The sequence below is a fragment of the Oncorhynchus kisutch genome, linkage group LG6, assembly GCF_002021735.2.
Source record: "Oncorhynchus kisutch isolate 150728-3 linkage group LG6, Okis_V2, whole genome shotgun sequence".
Taxonomy (NCBI): domain Eukaryota; kingdom Metazoa; phylum Chordata; class Actinopteri; order Salmoniformes; family Salmonidae; genus Oncorhynchus; species Oncorhynchus kisutch.
In genome coordinates this window covers 5,178,633-5,200,021 of record NC_034179.2, presented here as the reverse complement: position 1 = coordinate 5,200,021, position 21,389 = coordinate 5,178,633, and the positions used below count along the sequence as shown (strand labels likewise).

Sequence of the window (21,389 nt, the reverse complement as noted above, 5' to 3'; positions counted from 1 at the left end):
ACAAAATTGAATTTGCTTCTTTTTTTAAATGCTGATTGTGATTATCATTGACAAAATAGAAAGGTGTCCCAAAAATGTTTTTCGCAAACATTTAAAAGTAATTCTAGAAGTAATAATCGACTTTTTCAAAAGTATCTGTGGTCTGATTACAATATCTTTGCTGGTAATTTACCAGATACAGTTAGTTATAGTTACAGTTTTTTGGGTCTGTTACATCTCATCAGTTTAAATCCAAGGTCTTTTAATAACTGTTCTCTATTTCCAACATTACTCTCTCCATCACCACAGTCGATCGATATCGGCCCCCGACCAGACGGGTCATTCTCTGGGTCACAACCTGGATGAGTCCCCTTACCTGGAGCCGTTCCTCCACGAGCTTCATGATGAGGAGCAACAGCACCCTCTGCAGGACAACCCACTACCCAACATACCTCGTCACTCCCCCAGCCTGGAGCTGATGGACAAGATGGACCGCAAGCTGAAGAAGAAACGCCGTAACAAACAGAGGAAACATCAGAGAAACGGACAGTTTAATGACCTCTGGGTTCGCATCGAAGAGAGGTGAGATGGTTGTGTTACTGATCTAGTGAGAAAAGCACTAAAGATTTTAGTACTACAATGATATAAGTGTACTTCAGTTGGGTCCTAGGTTCAATTCCCACAGAGATCGCTTTGGATAAAAGCATCTGCTAAATGGTATATATTAAATAGCTATGGGTGGTGATTAGCATAGCAGCATCTTATTGGGTCGGCAGGTAGCCTAGTGGTTAGAGTGTAGGGTCGGCAGGTAGCCTAGTGGTTAGAGTGTAGAGGTGGCAGGTAGCCTAGTGGTTAGAGTGTAGAGGTGGCAGGTAGCCTAGTGGTTAGAGTGTAGAGGAGGCAGGTAGCCTAGTGGTTAGAGTGTAGGGCGGCAGGTAGCCTAGTGGTTAGAGTGTAGAGGTGGCAGGTAGCCTAGTGTTTAGAGTGTAGGGGCGGCAGGTAGCCTAGTGGTTAGAGTGTAGAGGTGGCAGGTAGCCTAGTGGTTAGAGTGTAGAGGTGGCAGGTAGCCAAGTGGTTAGAGTGTAGGGTTTGCAGGGTAGCCTAGTGGTTAGAGTGTAGGGTCGGCAGGGTAGCCTAGTGGTTAGAGCTTTGGGGAAGTAACTGAAAGGTTGCTAGATAGAATCCCTGAGCTGACAAGGTAAAAATCTGTCGTTCTGCCCCTGAACAAGGCAGTTAACCCACTGTTCCCTGGTAGGCTGTCATTGTAAATAAGAATTTGTTCTTAACTGACTTGCCTGGTTAAATAAAGATAAAATAAATAAAAAATATGATGTTATTTTCCTTAGAATGTGACATCACAGGTATTACACTCACCTCATCTAGATGTCAAGACAGTTGAGAAGCAGATCTTGTCCTAGGTAGCTATCACTTTACGGCTTAAAGTCTGGCCAGTGTACTTGTCAGTACTGGGTGTTACTGCTCTGTCAAGGGGGAATCTAACCTTTAACTGACACTTCCTGTTAGAGACGCAGGCACAACCACCAATCATATCACATCACAACCACCAATCACATCACACCCAGCCCATGAGATAAGTTTCCCCCACAACATACATGTTATTTATACATACCTTTATATTTATTTGTCAAGACTGGGTTCTCTACTGGTTCAGTGTTATGGAAAGGAAATACGTCCAGGAAGATTGTAGCTGCAGGCAAGATAACTTTGTGACAAAAACATGGTTCTATTTTCAGAAATGTGACTAAGATCACAAAGAGAGCATTGTTAAATTTGCTATGAAGAATAACCACACAATTGTTAACATGGTTGATTCTCTGACTGGTTATAAATAAATATAGGGTCAGTTTCCTAAACCCAGGACTGAAAAGCTCAATGGAAAATGCCAATTGAAAGGGAAACCGGCCTTTAGTTTAATATAAAATATCCAGGAATTATCATAGACATAAGTCGTGTTATAGCTTAACCGATTTACCTTTTTAACTGTCAAGGCTGACAAAAGGATGAATGCTAAATTCAAAATAATCCTTTTAGTCATTTTAATTGAACAAGTACATCCAGTTGTCTTCCTCCACGCGGCCAATAGTAGTTGTCAAATCTATGCTGAGGCAATGGGCGAATGAGTGGAAACTGTCTCCAGTTTCGAACCGGCCAGCCGTTTGTTGAGCCAGCCGTTTGTTGAGCCGTTTGTTGAGCCATTTGTTGAACCAGCCGTTTGTTGAGCCGTCTGTTGAGCCATTTGTTGAACCAGCCGTTTGTTGAGCCAGCCGTTGACCCTCCAGCATGTTGACACAGATGGAGGGTATGAATGTAATTTACCATTTCAAACACTGAAACAATTTATCCCAACTTCCATTTCTGTGTTTCTGCCTGCTGAAAGTCCAGGATCTGTCAGACGGACGGCTCGCTCCAGTCCTCGAAGGTCTCCTGGCAGACAGAAACCGCCTGTTTCCAGACTTTATTTATTTATTCTCCATGGCAAATAAAGCTGAACATTTAGAGTGCATTCCAAATGGCACCCTATTCCCTATGGACGCTGGGCAACAGTAGTGCACCCTATTCCCTATGGGTGCTGGTCAACAGTAGTGCACCCTATACCCTATGGGCGATGGTCAACAGTAGTGCACCCTATTCCCTATGGGTGCTGGTCAACAGTAGTGCACCCTATTCCCTATGGGTGCTGGTCAACAGTAGTGCACCCTATTCCCTATGGGCGCTGGTCAACAGTAGTGCACCCTATTCCCTATGGGTGCTGGTCAACAGTAGTGCACCCTATTCCCTATGGGCTGTGGTCAACAGTAGTGCACCCTATTCCCTATGGGTGGTGGTCAACAGTAGTGCACCCTATTCCCTATGGGTGCTGGTCAACAGTAGTGCACCCTATTCCCTATGGGCGCTGGTCAACAGTAGTGCACCCTATTCCCTATGGGTGCTGGTCAACAGTAGTGCACCCTATTCCCTATGGGCTGTGGTCAACAGTAGTGCACCCTATTCCCTATGGGCGCTGGTCAACAGTAGTGCACCCTATTCCCTATGGGTGCTGGTCAACAGTAGTGCACCCTATTCCCTATGGGCGCTGGTTAACAGTAGTGCACCCTATTCCCTATGGGTATGGGTGACAGAGCCATAGACAATCCCAGTCCTGAAAGGAAAATCTCCTGATGTTTCTAGTAGAGGTCGACCGATTATGATTTTTCAACGCCGATACCGATAATTGGAGGACCAAAAAAGCCGATACCGATTAATCGGCCGATATCTTTATTTATTTATTTGTAATAATGACAATTACAACAATACTGAATGAACACTTATTTTAACTTAATATAATACATCAATAAAGTCAATTTAGCCTCAAATAAATAATGAAACATGTTCAATTTGGTTTAAATAATGCAAAAACAAAGTGTTGGAGAAGAAAGTAAAAGTGCAATATGTGCCATGTAAGAAAGCTAACGTTTCAGTTCCTTGCTCAGAACATGAGAACATATGAAAGCTGGTGGTTCCTTTTAACATGAGTCTTCAATATTCCCAGGTAAGAAGTTTTAGGTTGTAGTTATTATAGGAATTCTAGGACTATTTCTCTCTATACCATTTGTATTTCATTAACCTTTGACTATTGGATGTTCTTATAGGCACTTTAGTATTGCCAGTGTAACAGTATAGCTTCCGTCCCTCTCCTCGCTCCTCCCTGGGCTCGAACCAGGAACACAACGACAACAGCCACCATCGAAGCAGCGTTACCCATGCAGAGCAAGGGGAACAACTACTAGAAGGCTCAGAGCGAGTGACGTTTGAAACGCTATTAGGCTGCGCTAACTAGCTAGCCATTTCACTACGGTTACACCAGACTCATCTCGGGAGTTGATAGGCTTGAAGTCATAAACAGCTCAATGCTTGACACACAACGAAGAGCTGCTGGCAAAACGCACGAAAGTGCTGTTTGAATGAATGTTTATGTGCCTGCTTCTGCCTACCACCGCTCAGTCAGATACTTAGATACTTGTATGCTCAGTCAGATTATATGCAACGCAGGACAAGCTAGATAATATCTAGTAATATCATCAACCATGTGTAGTTAACTAGTGATTATGATTGATTGTTTTTTGACAAGGTGAAAATATGTCGTTCTGCCCCTGAACACGGCAGTTAACCCACTGTTCCTCGGCCGTCATTGAAAATAATAATGTGTTCTTAACTGACTTGCCTAGTTAAATAAAGATGAAATAAAGGTGTAAAAAATCTGGTTTCATAGGGCTCTGGTCTAAAGTAGTGCACTATATAGGGGACAGGGTTTCATAGGGCTCTGGTCTAAAGTAGTGCACTATATAGGGGACAGGGTTTCATAGGGCTCTGGTCTAAAGTAGTGCACTATATAGGGGACAGGGTTTCATAGGGCTCTGGTCTAAAGTAGTGCACTATATAGGGAAAAGGGCTCTGGTCTAAAGTAGTGCAGTAGGTCGTGCAGTAGGTCGTCCTGTCCTGTCGTCCTGTCCTGTCGTGTCCCTGTATATATCGTTTATTTTTCGTTTTTTACATATTTTCTCCACATATCTCTTTGAAAACATTTTGCTAAACCCTAAGCTTCCAAATACTCTCCTGCAACCCGACTCACCCAATGTAGCTATTTTTCCTAAAGTATTTATATTTACTTCGGAACCCCTCAACTGAAGCTAGCCAGCTAACCAGCGGGTATGCTAGCGGTCTCCAGCTAACCGGTCATCATCTAACCTGTAGTTCGGAAAGCTCTCGCCTGTTCGTACAACGCGACTTTAACCAGAGCACAACGGACCTATTTATTTTTCATCCCCGGATTCCCACCGCAAACGGAACATCTTTCAGCTGGATTTTTCAGCAACTAGCTATCTAGCTAAACCGCAACCTCGGATTACTCCTGGCTAGCGTTTCCACCCACTTAGCTTGAAGCTAGCCCGGCCGTAGCACCTGTGCTACTCCTGAGCTACAATACCCGGGCCCACGACCGGTCTACCGATGTCATCGCATGAAGAGGAATAAACAGACTCACCCCATCGCGACGTCCCCCAAAGGCTAACTCTCTAGCCCTCGCTATCTCCCTGCTTGCTAATTCGGCCTGCTAACTGCTAGCTTGTCCAGCTCCGGCCCGCTAACTGCTACCTTGTCTAGCCCGGGCCTACAAACTGTTAGCTTGTTAGCACAGGCCTGCTAACCGCCTGAATCGCCGCGTCTCAAACGCTCACCGGACCCATATTTACTTTCTATCTCTTTTGACTTTTAATTTGTTTATACCTTCCGGAAACCTGCCTCACCCAATGTGATACGGAATCGCAATTATTTTTTATTTATTTTTAGAACACACTCAAGAACCTCCAGAAGCTAACCAGCTAACTAGCTACAAGCTATTTAGTCATTGTTAGTTTTTTTTAAACTTGGATAACACTCGCCAGGCCAGCTTCCCTGCCCCATCCACCGCTGCCCCCTCGACACTGATCTCTTGGCTACATAGCTGATGCACGCTGGACTGTCCATTAATCACGGTACTCCATTCTGCTTGTTTGTTCTATCTGTTGGCCCCGTTGCCTAGTCTACGCCATTTTACCTGCTGTTGTTGTGCTAGCTGATTAGCTGTTGTCTCACCTACTGTTTTAGCTAGCTTTCCCAATTCAACACCTGTGATTACTGTATGCCTCGCTGTATGTCTCTCTCAAATGTCAATATGCCTTGTATACTGTTGTTCAGGTTAGTTATCATTGTTTTAGTTCACAATGGAGCCCCTAGTTCCACTCTTCACGCCCCTGATAACTCCTTTGTCCCACCTCCCACACATGCGGTGACCTCACCCATTACTACCAGCATGTCCAGAGATACTACCTCCCTCATCATCACCCAGTGCCTGGGCTTACCTCCGCTGTACCCGCACCCCACCATACCCCTGTCTGCGCATTATGCCCTGAATATATTCTACCATGCCCAGAAACCTGCTCCTCTTATTCTCTGTCCCCAACACTCTAGGCGACCAGTTTTGATAGCCTTTAGCCGCACCCTCATACTACTCCTTCTCTGTTCTGCGGGTGATGTGGAGGTAAACCCAGGCCCTGCATGTCCCCAGGCACCCTCATTTGTTGACTTCTGTGATCGAAAAAGCCTTGGTTTCATGCATGTCAACATCAGAAGCCTCCTCCCTACGTATGTTTTACTCACTGCTTTAGCACACTCTGCTAACCCTGATGTCCTTGCTGTGTCTGAATCCTGGCTCAGGAAGGCCACCAAAAATTCAGAGATTTCCATACCCAACTATAACATCTTCCGTCAAGATAGAACTGCCAAAGGGGGCGGAGTTGCAGTTTACTGCAGAGATAGCCTGCAAAGTAATGTCATACTTTCCAGGTCCATACCCAAACAGTTCGAACTACTAATTTTGAAAATTACTCTATCCAGAAATAAGTCTCTCACGGTTGCCGCCTGCTACCGACCCCCCTCAGCTCCCAGCTGTGCCCTGGACACCATTTGTGAATTGATCGCCCCCCATCTAGCTTCAGAGTTTGTTCTGTTAGGTGACCTAAACTGGGATATGCTTAACACCTCGCCAGTCCTACAATCTAAGCTAGATGCCCTCAATCTCACACAAATCATCAAGGAACCCACCAGGTACAACCCTAACTCTGTAAACAAGGGCACCCTCATAGACGTCATCCTGACCAACTGGCCCTCCAAATACACCTCCGCTGTCTTCAACCAGGATCTCAGCGATCACTGCCTCATTGCCTGTATCCGCTACGGAGCCGCAGTCAAACGACCACCCCTCATCACTGTCAAACGCTCCCTAAAACACTTCTGTGAGCAGGCCTTTCTAATCGACCTGGCCCGGGTATCCTGGAAGGACATCGACCTCATCCCGTTAGTTGAGGATGCCTGGTCATTCTTTAAAAGTAACTTCCTCACCATTTTAGATAAGCATGCTCCGTTCAAAAAATGCAGAACTAAGAACAGATACAGCGCTTGGTTCACCCCAGACCTGACTGCCCTCGACCAGCACAAAAACATCCTGTGGCGGACTGCAATAGCATCGAATAGTCCCCGTGATATGCAACTGTTCAGGGAAGTCCGGAACCAATACACGCAGTCAGTCAGGAAAGCTAAGGCCAGCTTCTTCAGGCAGAAGTTTGCATCCTGTAGCTCCAACTCCAAAAAGTTCTGGGACACCGTGAAGTCCATGGAGAACAAGAGCACCTCCTCCCAGCTGCCCACTGCACTGAGGCTAGGTAACACGGTCACCACTGATAAATCCATGATTATCGAAAACTTCAATAAGCATTTCTCAACGGCTGGCCATGCCTTCCACCTGGCTACTTCAACCTCGGCCAACAGCTCCGCCCCCCCCGCAGCTCCTCGCCCAAGCCTCTCCAGGTTCTCCTTTAACCAAATCCAGATAGCAGATGTTCTGAAAGCTGCAAAACCTGGACCCGTACAAATCAGCTGGGCTTGACAATCTGGACCCTCTATTTCTGAAACTATCTGCCACCATTGTCGCAACCCCTATTACCAGCCTGTTCAACCTCTCTTTCATATCGTCTGAGATCCCAAGGATTGGAAAGCTGCCACAGTCATCCCCCTCTTCAAAGGGGGAGACACCCTGGACCCAAACTGTTACAGACCTATATCCATCCTGCCCTGCCTATCTAAGGTCTTCGAAAGCCAAGTCAACAAACAGGTCACTGACCATCTCGAATCCCACCGCACCTTCTCCGCTGTGCAATCTGGTTTCCGAGCCGGTCATGGGTGCACCTCAGCCACACTCAAGGTACTCAACGATATCATAACCGCCATCGATAAAAGACAGTACTGTGCAGCCGTCTTCATCGACCTTGCCAAGGCTTTCGACTCTGTCAATCACCATATTCTTATCGGCAGACTCAGGAGCCTCGGTTTTTCGGATGACTGCCTTGCCTGGTTCACCAATTACTTTGCAGACAGAGTTCAGTGCGTCAAATCTGAGGGCATGCTGTCTGGTCCTCTGGCAGTCTCTATGGGGGTGCCACAGGGTTCAATTCTCGGGCCGACTCTTTTCTCTGTGTATATCAATGATGTTGCTCTTGCTGCGGGCGATTCCCTGATCCACCTCTACGCAGACGACACCATTCTATATACCTTCGGCCCGTCTTTGGACACTGTGCTATCTAACCTCCAAACAAGCTTCAATGCCATACAACACTCCTTCCGTGGCCCCCAACTGCTCTTAAACGCTAGTAAAACCAAATGCATGCTTTTCAACCGGTCGCTGCCTGCACCCGCATGCCCGACTAGCATCACCACCCTGGATGGTTCCGACCTAGAATATGTGGACGTCTATAAGTACCTAGGTGTCTGGCTAGACTGCAAACTCTCCTTCCAGACTCATATCAAACATCTCCAATCGAAAATCAAATCAAGAGTCGGCTTTCTATTCCGCAACAAAGCCTCCTTCACTCACGCCGCCAAGCTTACCCTAGTAAAACTGACTATCCTACCGATCCTCGACTTCGGCGATGTCATCTACAAAATGGCTTCCAACACTCTACTCAGCAAACTGGATGCAGTCTATCACAGTGCCATTCGTTTCGTCACTAAAGCACCTTATACCACCCACCACTGCGACTTGTATGCTCTAGTCGGCTGGCCCTCGCTACATATTCGTCGCCAGACCCACTGGCTCCAGGTCATCTACAAGTCCATGCTAGGTAAAGCTCCGCCTTATCTCAGCTCACTGGTCACGATGGCAACACCCATCCGTAGCACGCGCTCCAGCAGGTGTATCTCACTGATCATCCCTAAAGCCAACACCTCATTTGGCCGCCTTTCGTTCCAGTACTCTGCTGCCTGTGACTGGAACGAATTGCAAAAATCGCTGAAGTTGGAGACTTTTATCTCCCTCACCAACTTCAAACATCAGCTATCTGAGCGGCTAACCGATCGCTGCAGCTGTACATAGTCTATTGGTAAATAGCCCACCCTTTCTCACCTACCTCATCCCCATACTGTTTTTATTTATTTACTTTTCTGCTCTTTTGCACACCAATATCTCTACCTGTACATTACCATCTGATCATTCATCACTCCAGTGTTAATCTGCAAAATTGTAATTATTTGCCTACCTCCTCATGCCTTTTGCACACATTGTATATAGACTCCCCCTTTGGTTTCTACTGTGTTATTGACTTGTTAATTGTTTACTCCATGTGTAACTCTTTGTTGTCTGCTCACACTGCTATGCTTTATCTTGGCCAGGTCGCAGTTGCAAATGAGAACTTGTTCTCAACTAGCCTACCTGGTTAAATAAAGGTGTTCTCAACTAGCCTACCTGGTTAAATAAAGGTGTTCTCAACTAGCCTACCTGGTTAAATAAAGGTGAAATAAAAATAAAAAATAAAAATAAAAACTATATAGGGAATAGGGTTTCATAGGGCTCTGGTCTAAAGTAGTGCACTATATAGGGGACAGGGTTCCATAGGGCTCTGGTCTAAAGTAGTGCACTATATAGGGAATAGGGTTTCATAGGGCTCTGGTCTAAAGTAGTGCACTATATAGGGGACAGGGTTTCATAGGGCTCTGGTCTAAAGTAGTGCACTATATAGGGGACAGGGTTTCATAGGGCTCTGGTCTAAAGTAGTGCACTATATAGGGGACAGGGTTCCATAGGGCTCTGGTCTAAAGTAGTGCACTATATAGGGAATAGGGTGCCATTTGGGATGCACACACCTGCTTAAAGGCTCAGCCAGAACTTCAGGTAATAAAATGGATACCTATTGTACCTAAAACGTACCTGAATGTTTCTAAAAGGAACAGGCGTCGGCTATATCCAAGAAAGCTGCTGCCTGCCTGCTGTTGCCAAGGCCCTGTTGCCAAGACCAATCAATGAGAAGGAAATCATATTAAGTACAAGCATATGCCCAGTGATGAAAAGAGTTCCAGACTGATTTAATATGCTGGGTAATTTGGACCTCTGGTCAGTCCAATGTGAGTCTGAAAAGGCACCCTATTCCCTATATAGTGCACTACTTTAGACCAGAGCCCTATGGAACACTATTCCCTATATATATATATATAGTGCACTACTTTAAACCAGAGCCCTATGGAACCCTATTCCCTATATAGTGCACTACTTTAGACCAGAGACCTATGGAACCCTATTCCCTATATAGTGCACTACTTTAGACCAGAGCCCTATGGAACCCTATTCCCTATATAGTGCACTACTTTAGACCAGAGCCCTATGGAACCCTATTCCCTATATAGTGCACTACTTTAGACCAGAGCTCTATGGAACCCTATTCCCTATATAGTGCACTGCTTTAGCCCAGAGCCCTATGAAACCCTATTCCCTATATAGTGCACAATTTTTGACCAGAGCCCTATAGAACCCTATTCCCTATATAGTACACTACTTTAGACCAGAGCCCTATGAAACCCTATTCCCTATATAGTGCACTACTTTAGACCAGAGCTCTATGGAACCCTATTCCCTATATAGTGCACTGCTTTAGCCCAGAGCCCTATGAAACCCTATTCCCTATATAGTGCACAATTTTTGACCAGAGCCCTATAGAACCCTATTCCCTATATAGTACACTACTTTAGACCAGAGCTCTATGGAACCCTATTCCCTATATAGTGCACTGCTTTAGACCAGAGCCCTATGAAACCCTATTCCCTATATAGTGCACTACTTTAGACCAGAGCCCTATGGGCCCTGATGCACTATTTAGGGAATATGTTTCTGTTTTGAATGCTCCCTAGTCATCACAGGTCTGCTGACCTCTGGCCCATTATACATTCACCATTTTACCAGGGTTCAGTCCTTTCCTTTCAAGTCGAAATATGTGGCAATTACAACTTCAATTGAACATTGTATAATGAATTTAATTAGATTTTTAGAATTTCTGTATATTTGTATTTTCTCTACTAATGGGAGTTAGTTACTGGGTTGGCTTTTCTCTCAACCAATGACAGCAGGCAGGGAAACCGGTCTGTTTGTTGTGATTGGCTGAGACCCAGTCAGCCCATTCCCAGATCCTGGCATGGCTACATTAAACAGGACGCACTCTTTTCAAGCCTTTTCGCCTGGTGGGCGGTGCTATGGATTGGCCATAGATTGTAGCACACATACTGGTGAGTCAGTCAGTGTTGATAACTAGCTGAGTACTCGCTCGTGTCCGGATTGTGTAATCTATTCAACACTGGCTAAACCTAACCTCAGCAATGGACGATACTGATTCGTCAGGGAGCCACAAAGATGAAGCAAACCAATGGAATCACTGAATTCACGTTGTGTTTGCTATTTCATGCGGCCACAGAATAGAAAGAAGCTAAACAAATGATTTTGGGTTCCAATTTCACATTGTTTAAAGTTGGGGTAGCCTAGTGGTTAGAGTGTAGAGGCGGCAGGGTAGCCTCGTGGTTAGAGTGTAGAGGCGGCAGGGTAGCCTCGTGGTTAGAGTGTAGGGCCGGCAGGTAGCCTAGTGGTTAGAGTGTAGAAGAGGCAGGTAGCCTAGTGGTTAGAGTGTAGGGGCGGCAGGTAGCCTAGTGGTTAGAGTGTAGGGGTGGCAGGTAGCCTAGTGGTTAGAGTGTAGAGGAGGCAGGTAGCCTAGTGGTTAGAGTGTAGGGGTGGCAGGTAGCCTAGTGGTTAGAGTGTAGGGGTGGCAGGTAGCCTAGTGGTTAGAGTGTGGAGGAGGCAGGTAGCCTAGTGGTTAGAGCGTTGGACTAGTAACCGGAAGGTTGCAAGTTCAAACCCCCGAGCTGACAAGGTACAACTCTGTCGTTCTGCCCCTGAACAGGCAGTTAACCCACTGTTCCTAGGCCGTCATTGAAAATAAGAATTTGTTCTTAACTGACTTGCCTAGTTTAATAAATAAAAAATACAAATTCATGCAGAGTAATGAGACTGGGTGTGTAAATATGGTAAAATTGGTCTCATGTATAGGCCCTTGAACACATAAACTAAGTCAAACTAAAACCATCAGATGAACAGTTTTTAATGAAGCCAGCAACGCAAATAATGAATCTCAGTGATTGACAGGTATCCTATATACAATACATCTCATTCCAAAATCATGGGCATTAATATGGAGTTGGTCCCCCCCCTTTGCTGCTATAACAGCCTCCACTCTTCTGGGAAGAATCTCCACTAGATGTTGGAACATTACTGCTATAACAGCCTCCACTCTTCTGGGAAGGCTTTCCACTAGATGTTGGAACATTACTGCTATAACAGCCTCCACTCTTCTGGGAAGGCTTTCCACTAGATGTTGGAACATTGCTGCGGGGACTTGCTTCCATTCAGCCACAAGAGCATTAGTGAGGTCGGGCACTGATGTTGGGGGTGATTAGGCCTGGCTCGCAGTCAGCGTTCCAATGCATCCCAAAGGTGTTCGATGGGGTTGGGGTCAGGGTTCTGTGTAGGCCAATCAAGTTCTTCCACACTGATCCCGACAAACCATTTCTGTATGTACCTCGCTTTGTGCCCGGGGGCATTGTCACAAAGTTGGAAGCACAGACTCGTCCAGAATGTCATTGTATGTTGTAGCGTTATGATTTCCCTTCACTGGAACTAAGGGGCCCGAACCATGAAAAACAGCCCCAGACCATTATTCCTCCTCCACCAAACTTTACGGTTCGCATTATGCATTGGGGCAGGTAGCTTTCTCCTGGCATCTGCCAAACCCAGATTAGTCCGTCGGACTGCTAGATGGTGAAGCGTGATTTATCACTCCAGAGAACGTGTTTCCACTGCTCCAGAGTCCAACAGTGGCGAGCTTTACAACACTTGGCATTCAGCATTGTGATCTTAGGCTTGTGTGCGGCTTCTCCGCCATGGAAACCCATTTCATGAAGCTCCCTACAAACAGTTCTTGTGCTGACGTTGTTGCTTCCAGAGGCAGTTTGGAACTTGGTAGTGAGTGTTGCAACCGAGGACATACGATTTTTACACACTATACGCTTCAACACTCTGCAGTCCCGTTCTGTGAGCTTGTGTGGCCTACCACTTTGTGGCTGAGCCGTTGTTGCTCCTAGACGTTTCCACTTCACAATAACAGCACTTACAGTTGGCTGGGGGGCAGCTCTAGCAGGGCAGAAATTTGACAAACTGACTTGTTGGAAATCCTATGACAGTGCCAAGTTGAAAGTCACTGAGGTCGTCAGTAAGGCCATTCTACTGCCAATGTTTCCCTATGGAGATTGCATGGCTGTGTGCTCGATTTTATACACCTGTCAGCAGCGGGTGTGGATGAAAAAGCTGAATCCATTCATTTGAAGGGGGAGTCCACATACTTTTGTATACAGGGTACATCTTATACGTCGTTCACTTTTGGGAAAGCTACCAAGTGGCTGGACCAGTTATCTATTGTTCATTTGAACACAGCTAAATTATGTTCTTATAAGAAAGATTGTCAACTATAAAGTATAAACCCACTAGAGTTTAATTTACCAATGAGGTCCCAGGCAGAGGGTTCGCAGTTGAACGTGGACACGCATTGAATCGCACACCGACAGTCCACTACCTGACAACAGTCCACTACCTGACAACAGTCCACTACCTGACAACAGTCCACTACCTGACAACAGTCCACTACCTGGCAACAGTCCACTACCTGACAGCAGTCCACTACCTGACAACAGTCCACTACCTGACAACAGTCCACCACCTGACAACAGTCCACCACCTGACAACAGTCCACCACCTGACAACAGTCCACTACATTACAACAGTCCACTACCTGACAACAGTCCACTACCTGACAACAGTCCACCACCTGACAACAGTCCACTACCTGACAACAGTCCACTATCTGACAACAGTCCACTACCTAACAACGGTCCACTACCTGACAGCGGTCCACTACCTGACAGCGGTCCACTACCTGACAGCGGTCCACTACCTGACAACAGTCCACCACCTGACAACAGTCTACCACCTGACAACAGTCCACTACCTGACAACAGTCCACCACCTGACAACAGTCCACTACCTGACAACAGTCCACCACCTGACAACAGTCCACCACCTGACAACAGTCCACCACCTGACAACAGTCCACTACCTGACAACAGTCCACCACCTGACAACAGTCCACTATCTGACAACAGTCCACTACCTGACAGCAGTCCACCACCTGACAACAGTCCACTACCTGACAACAGTCCACCACCTGACAACAGTCCACTACCTGACAACAGTCCACCACCTGACAACAGTCCACTACCTGACAACAGTCCACTATCTGACAACAGTCCACTACCTAACAACGGTCCACTACCTGACAGCGGTCCACTACCTGACAGCGGTCCACTACCTGACAGCGGTCCACTACCTGACAACAGTCCACCACCTGACAACAGTCTACCACCTGACAACAGTCCACTACCTGACAACAGTCCACCACCTGACAACAGTCCACTACCTGACAACAGTCCACCACCTGACAACAGTCCACCACCTGACAACAGTCCACCACCTGACAACAGTCCACTACCTGACAACAGTCCACCACCTGACAACAGTCCACTACCTGACAACAGACCACTATCTGACAACAGTCCACTACCTGACAACAGTCCAAGGTTCTCGGGTTCTGGAGTTCTGTGTTTGGCATCTTCATGTGGTATTAACAGTTAAAGGTAGACTCAGTGAGCAGCACCACAGATATTGAGTTGAGTGAGATGCAACACTTCGCTCGCACACAGTCACACACATTATCTGCTCATGTGTTCAGGTTCACTTCACACTGTTACAGCGAGGTAGCCAGGACACCAAAACAGCGAAGAAGATTGAGCCTCACGCATCAACGCTATTAGTTGTTGCGGAAATGTACACACTATGATGTTTACTTTTCGCATCTACATCATATTGCTGAGTCTACCTTTCAACTAGGAACAGTATCAATGTTAGGGATCATGTTGAAACAGTTAAACTAGGAACCAAATCAATGTTAGGGATCATGTAGAAACATTTCTACTAGGAACAGTATCAATGTTAGGGATCATGTAGAAACAGTTAAACTAGGAACAGTATCAATGTTAGGGATCATGTAGAAACATTTCTACTAGGAACCGTATCAATGTTAGGGATCATGTAGAAACAGTTAAACTAGGAACAACGTAGAACAGATCCTCTGTGAGTGACAGGTTCGGTTGATAGAACATACAACAGTGTTGCTGTTTGTTTAGGAAAGTCATATTGAGATTACATAATATTTATTTCAAGGGAGAGTCTGAGACCATGTGTTGGCAGGGAATGTGTGCCCTCATCATCTCTCAACCCACAGATGGACATAACACACTGATTACTATCCAAGATTAATCTAACATGCAATCCTCTTGTCTCTCTTGTCTCTCAGCACCACAGTCGAGTCCCCTCCTCCTCCGCTGGTCCGTCTTATTAATGGTTACATCACCGTACGGCCTCACCACCACGACCACGAGAGAGGCCACGCCCACGCCAGAGCCAATTACAACAGGTTGTTTTCAGGCTCCTCCGCCTCTACGCCCTTGTGTGTCTTCTGGTTACTTTTTACAGTGTTGGGTCACATCTGGACTCTCTAGTAGCAGGTCTGTACAGGAGGTTACTGGTTCAAAACCCTCCTGCTAACATCTGGACTCTCTAGTAGCAGATCTGTACAGGAGGTTACTGGTTCAAAACCCTCCTGCTAATATCTGGACTCTCTAGTAGCAGGTATGTACAGGAGGTTACTGGTTTAAAACCCTCCTGCTAACATCTGGACTCTCTAGTAGCAGGTGTGTACAGGAGGTTACTGGTTCAAAACCCTCCTGCTAACATCTGGACTGTCTAATACCAGATCTGTAAAGGAGGTTGTTGGTTTAAAATCCTCCTGCTAACATCTGGACTCTAGTAGCAGCTCTGGTCTAAAGCACGAGGTTATTGGTTCAAATCCCTCCTGCTCACAATGAATCATCTATTTCAACACACATTGGGGGCGAATCCAAACTTTCCCTTACGTCAAATTTTCAGCTAATCATGCATTGATGTCGAGTGACAATGTGACTTAAAGGAATACATCAGGATTTGGGCAATTAAGCCATTTATGTACTTTCCCAGAGTCAGATAAACTCATGGATACAATTTGTATGTCTCTGCATCTAGTATGAAGAAATGTACAGGTAGTTTCGCGAGCCAATGCTAACTAGCGTTAGCGCAATGACTGGAAGTCTATGTTATCTACTAGCATGAAATTGCGCTAACGCTAATTAGCGACTTCCTTCAAACTTCCCTCAGGGGCATGAAAATGGTGTCCACAAGTTCATCTGACTCTGGAGAAGTAGATAAAGGGCTTCATTGCCAAAATCCTGCAGCATCCCTTTAATGGAAGTTAGGATTTGTCCAAATCCATCTCGACTGGATCTTTTACGTGTTTATTATTTCAAATGTTTTTTAGTTTGTTTTCGTTTTACAGCAGCAATGTATTATAATAACCCAAACGGCTCTTACTCTGACAAGATTGTTTTCTTCCAACCCCTTTAATGAATTTATTCTTCACTTTTTGAAGAATGTGTTTTGTATCGCATAATACTGTGGGAATTGTATATATCTACATATTATAGATTGTATTTTAGAAATATGACATTTTGAATGGTTGAATGTGTTTTGTTTATTGTTGTCGTTTATAAATAGATACAGTATATTTTCTAGACTAAACTGGTACTAACCACCATAACCCGTATTTGACAGCCTGGTTCCCGATCTGTTTGTGCTGTCTTGGCATTGACCATCGGGCAGGGGTATTGAAATCCGAGCCTGGAGGTCCATAATACTGCTGGTTTTATGTTCCACCTGAAAATTTATTTCATCCACCTGGTGCCCCAGGTCTAAATCGGTCCTTGATTTAGAGGCAATCAGCAGTCCAACTGGCTTCAAGGTCAATGTTTTGAATTGGCTATGTTATAGGAGTTGGCAAGACAGCACAAATATACCTGGAACCAGGCTACATATCTCCTCTAGGTTGTAATGTGACGTCTGAGAGAAACGATCCAAACCAGTGTTATCTGTTGTCTGAGAGAAACGATCCAAACCAGTGTTATCTGTTGTCTGGGAGAAACGATCCAAACCAGTGTTATCTAGGGCTTGTTGTCTGGGAGAAACGATCCAAACCAGTATTACCTACGGCTTGTAGTCTGGGAGAAACGATCCAAACCAGTGTTATCTAGGGCTGGAGTCGGAGAGAAACTATCCAAACCAGTGTTATCTATGGCTTGTTGTCTGGGAGAAACGATCCAAACCAGTGTTATCTGTTGTCTGGGAGAAACGATCCAAACCAGTGTTATCTATGGCTTGTTGTCTGAGAGAAACGATCCAAACCAGTATTATCTAGGGCTTGTTGTCTGGGAGAAACGATCCAAACCAGTGTTATCTAGGGCTTGTTGTCTGGGAGAAACGATCCAAACCAGTATTATCTACGGCTTGTAGTCTGGGAGAAACGATCCAAACCAGTATTATCTACGGCTTGTTGTCGGAGAGAAACTATCCAAACCAGTGTTATCTGTTGTCTGGGAGAAACGATCCAAACCAGTGTTATCTATGGCTGGTTGTCTGAGAGAAACGATCCAAACCAGTGTTATCTAGGGCTTGTTGTCTGGGAGAAACGATCCAAACCAGTGTTATCTGTTGTCTGGGAGAAACGATCCAAACCAGTGTTATCTGTTGTCTGGGAGAAACGATCCAAACCAGTGTTATCTAGGGCTTGTTGTCTGGGAGAAACGATCCAAACCAGTATTATCTACGGCTTGTAGTCTGGGAGAAACGATCCAAACCAGTGTTATCTAGGTCTGGAGTCGGAGAGAAACGATCCAAACCAGTATTATCTATGGCTTGTAGTCTGGGAGAAACGATCCAAACCAGTATTATCTATGGCTTGTAGTCTGGGAGAAACGATCCAAACCAGTATTATCTATGGCTTGTAGTCTGGGAGAAACGATCCAAACCAGTGTTATCTAGGGCTGGAGTCGGAGAGAAACGATCCAAACCAGTGTTATCTAGGGCTGGAGTCGGAGAGAAACGATCCAAACCAGTATTATCTATGGCTTGTAGTCTGGGAGAAACGATCCAAACCAGTATTATCTATGGCTTGTAGTCTGAGAGAAACGATCCAAACCAGTATTATCTAGGGCTTGTTGTCTGGGAGAAACGATCCAAACCAGTGTTATCTAGGGCTTGTTGTCTGGGAGAAACGATCCAAACCAGTATTATCTACGGCTTGTAGTCTGGGAGAAACGATCCAAACCAGTATTATCTACGGCTTGTTGTCGGAGAGAAACTATCCAAACCAGTGTTATCTGTTGTCTGGGAGAAACGATCCAAACCAGTGTTATCTATGGCTGGTTGTCTGAGAGAAACGATCCAAACCAGTGTTATCTAGGGCTTGTTGTCTGGGAGAAACGATCCAAACCAGTGTTATCTGTTGTCTGGGAGAAACGATCCAAACCAGTGTTATCTGTTGTCTGGGAGAAACGATCCAAACCAGTGTTATCTAGGGCTTGTTGTCTGGGAGAAACGATCCAAACCAGTATTATCTACGGCTTGTAGTCTGGGAGAAACGATCCAAACCAGTGTTATCTAGGTCTGGAGTCGGAGAGAAACGATCCAAACCAGTATTATCTATGGCTTGTAGTCTGGGAGAAACGATCCAAACCAGTATTATCTATGGCTTGTAGTCTGGGAGAAACGATCCAAACCAGTATTATCTATGGCTTGTAGTCTGGGAGAAACGATCCAAACCAGTGTTATCTAGGGCTGGAGTCGGAGAGAAACGATCCAAACCAGTGTTATCTAGGGCTGGAGTCGGAGAGAAACGATCCAAACCAGTATTATCTATGGCTTGTAGTCTGGGAGAAACGATCCAAACCAGTATTATCTATGGCTTGTAGTCTGGGAGAAACGATCCAAACCAGTATTATCTATGGCTTGTAGTCTGGGAGAAACGATCCAAACCAGTATTATCTATGGCTTGTAGTCTGGGAGAAACGATCCAAACCAGTGTTATCTATGGCTTGTAGTCTGGGAGAAACGATCCAAACCAGTATTATCTATGGCTTGTAGTCTGGGAGAAACGATACAAACCAGTATTATCTATGGCTTGTAGTCTGGGAGAAACGATCCAAACCAGTATTATCTATGGCTTGTAGTCTGGGAGAAACGATCCAAACCAGTGTTATCTATGGCTTGTAGTCTGGGAGAAACGATCCAAACCAGTGTTATCTATGGCTTGTAGTCTGGGAGAAACGATCCAAACCAGTATTATCTATGGCTTGTAGTCTGGGAGAAACGATCCAAACCAGTGTTATCTATGGCTTGTAGTCTGGGAGAAACGATCCAAACCAGTGTTATCTAGGGCTTGTAGTCTGGGAGAAACGATCCAAACCAGTGTTATCTGTTGTCTGGGAGAAACGATCCAAACCAGTGTTATCTGTTGTCTGGGAGAAACGATCCAAACCAGTGTTATCTGTTGTCTGGGAGAAACGATCCAAACCAGTGTTATCTGTTGTCTGGGAGAAACGATCCAAACCAGTGTTATCTGTTGTCTGGGAGAAACGATCCAAACCAGTGTTATCTGTAGTCTGGGAGAAACGATCCAAACCAGTGTTATCTATGGCTTGTTGTCTGAGAGAAACGATCCAAACCAGTGTTATCTAGGGCTGGAGTCGGAGAGAAACGATCCAAACCAGTGTTATCTATGGCTTGTAGTCTGGGAGAAACGATCCAAACCAGTGTTATCTGTAGTCTGGGAGAAACGATCCAAACCAGTGTTATCTGTAGTCTGGGAGAAACGATCCAAACCAGTATTATCTGTAGTCTGGGAGAAACGATCCAAACCAGTGTTATCTGTAGTCTGGGAGAAACGATCCAAACCAGTGTTATCTGTAGTCTGGGAGAAACGATCCAAACCAGTGTTATCTGTAGTCTGGGAGAAACGATCCAAACCAGTGTTATCTGTAGTCTGGGAGAAACGATCCAAACCAGTATTATCTAGGGCTGGTTGATTGTCTATCGTATGCTGAGAGAATTATGTTTTGATATTTTTACATCATGTGTTTAATTTATTTAACTTTATAGTTGTAGGTAATCTAAACATGTCTTGTGATTGTTGTTGTTCAACCCCAATGTGATTTTGTTCATTCTCTCTCCAGCCTCCCAGTCAGCCTAAAGGCTGGTTTATATTCGATCAAACAACATGTCTATAGACTACTAGAATGTGACGTGTCCACAGACCGTCTTTAGACCGACAGTAAATCAACCTTAAGTTTGGATCATGTACTACTGTATAGCAGCAGATTGATGAAATGAGTTGTATCCAGTTGTAGCTCACTGAAATGAGTTGTATCCTGTTGTAGCTCACTGAAATGAGTTGTATCCTGTTGTAGCTCACTGAAATGAGCTCTATAAGGTTGTAGCTCACTGAAATGAGTTGTATCCTGTTGTAGCTCACTGAAATGATCTCTATAAGGTTGTAGCTCACTGAAATGAGTTGTATCCTGTTGTAGCTCACTGAAATGAGTTGTATCCTGTTGTAGCTCACTGAAATGAGCTCTATAAGGTTGTAGCTCACTGAAATGAGTTGTATCTTGTTGTAGCTCACAGAAATGAGCTCTATAAGGTTGTAGCTCACTGAAATGAGTTGTATCCTGTTGTAGCTCACTGAAATGAGCTCTATAAGGTTGTAGCTCACTGAAATGAGTTGTATCCTGTTGTAGCTCACTGAAATGAGCTCTATAAGGTTGTAGCTCACTGAAATGAGTTGTATCCTGTTGTAGCTCACTGAAATGAGCTCTATAAGGTTGAAGCTCACTGAAATGAGTTGTATCCTGTTGTAGCTCACTGAAATGATCTCTATAAGGTTGTAGCTCACTGAAATGAGTTGTATCCTGTTGTAGCTCACTGAAATGATCTCTATAAGTTTGTAGCTCACTGAAATGAGTTGTATCCTGTTGTAGCTCACTGAAATGAGCTCTATAAGGTTGTAGCTCACTGAAATGAGTTGTATCCTGTTGTAGCTCACTGAAATGAGTTGTATCCTGTTGTAGCTCACTGAAATGAGTTGTATCCTGTTGTAGCTCACTGAAATAAAAAATTTGAGAACAATAAAATATTTATCCAGTTCAACGTTTGAGTCAGATGACTTTGTTAGAACGTTCCCCCACCATTGATTAGCCAAATCACTCAGAGGAGAATGTCAGAAGAGTCATTGATGTCATGTCTAATAAGATGAATCGGTTTCTGGTATATTACTGTAATATACAACACTGGCATCTCTGTAGATTGTTTCACTTTTATCTAAGCAGGTCAAAAGGTCTCTATCACAAAGGGGACGTCTTCTGTTGTAGCACATTTAACGGATGGGCTCCACACAACATGAGTGACACGGTATTTAACC

General features: G+C 45.0%; 1 protein-coding gene across 1 annotated transcript in view; it reads left to right on the top strand.

The window, feature by feature from the left end:
• The window catches only part of trabd2a (TraB domain containing 2A), a 130,262-nt gene extending 109,144 nt beyond the window's left edge, over positions 1-21,118 (top strand). Inside the window, exons 6-7 of the mRNA XM_031826043.1 lie at positions 289-561; positions 15,345-21,118. Coding sequence (XP_031681903.1) covers positions 289-561; positions 15,345-15,549 — 478 coding nt within the window. The 3' untranslated portion in view covers positions 15,550-21,118. The remainder of the gene's footprint in view (positions 1-288; positions 562-15,344) is intronic.
• Positions 21,119-21,389: the final 271 nt, after the last annotated feature.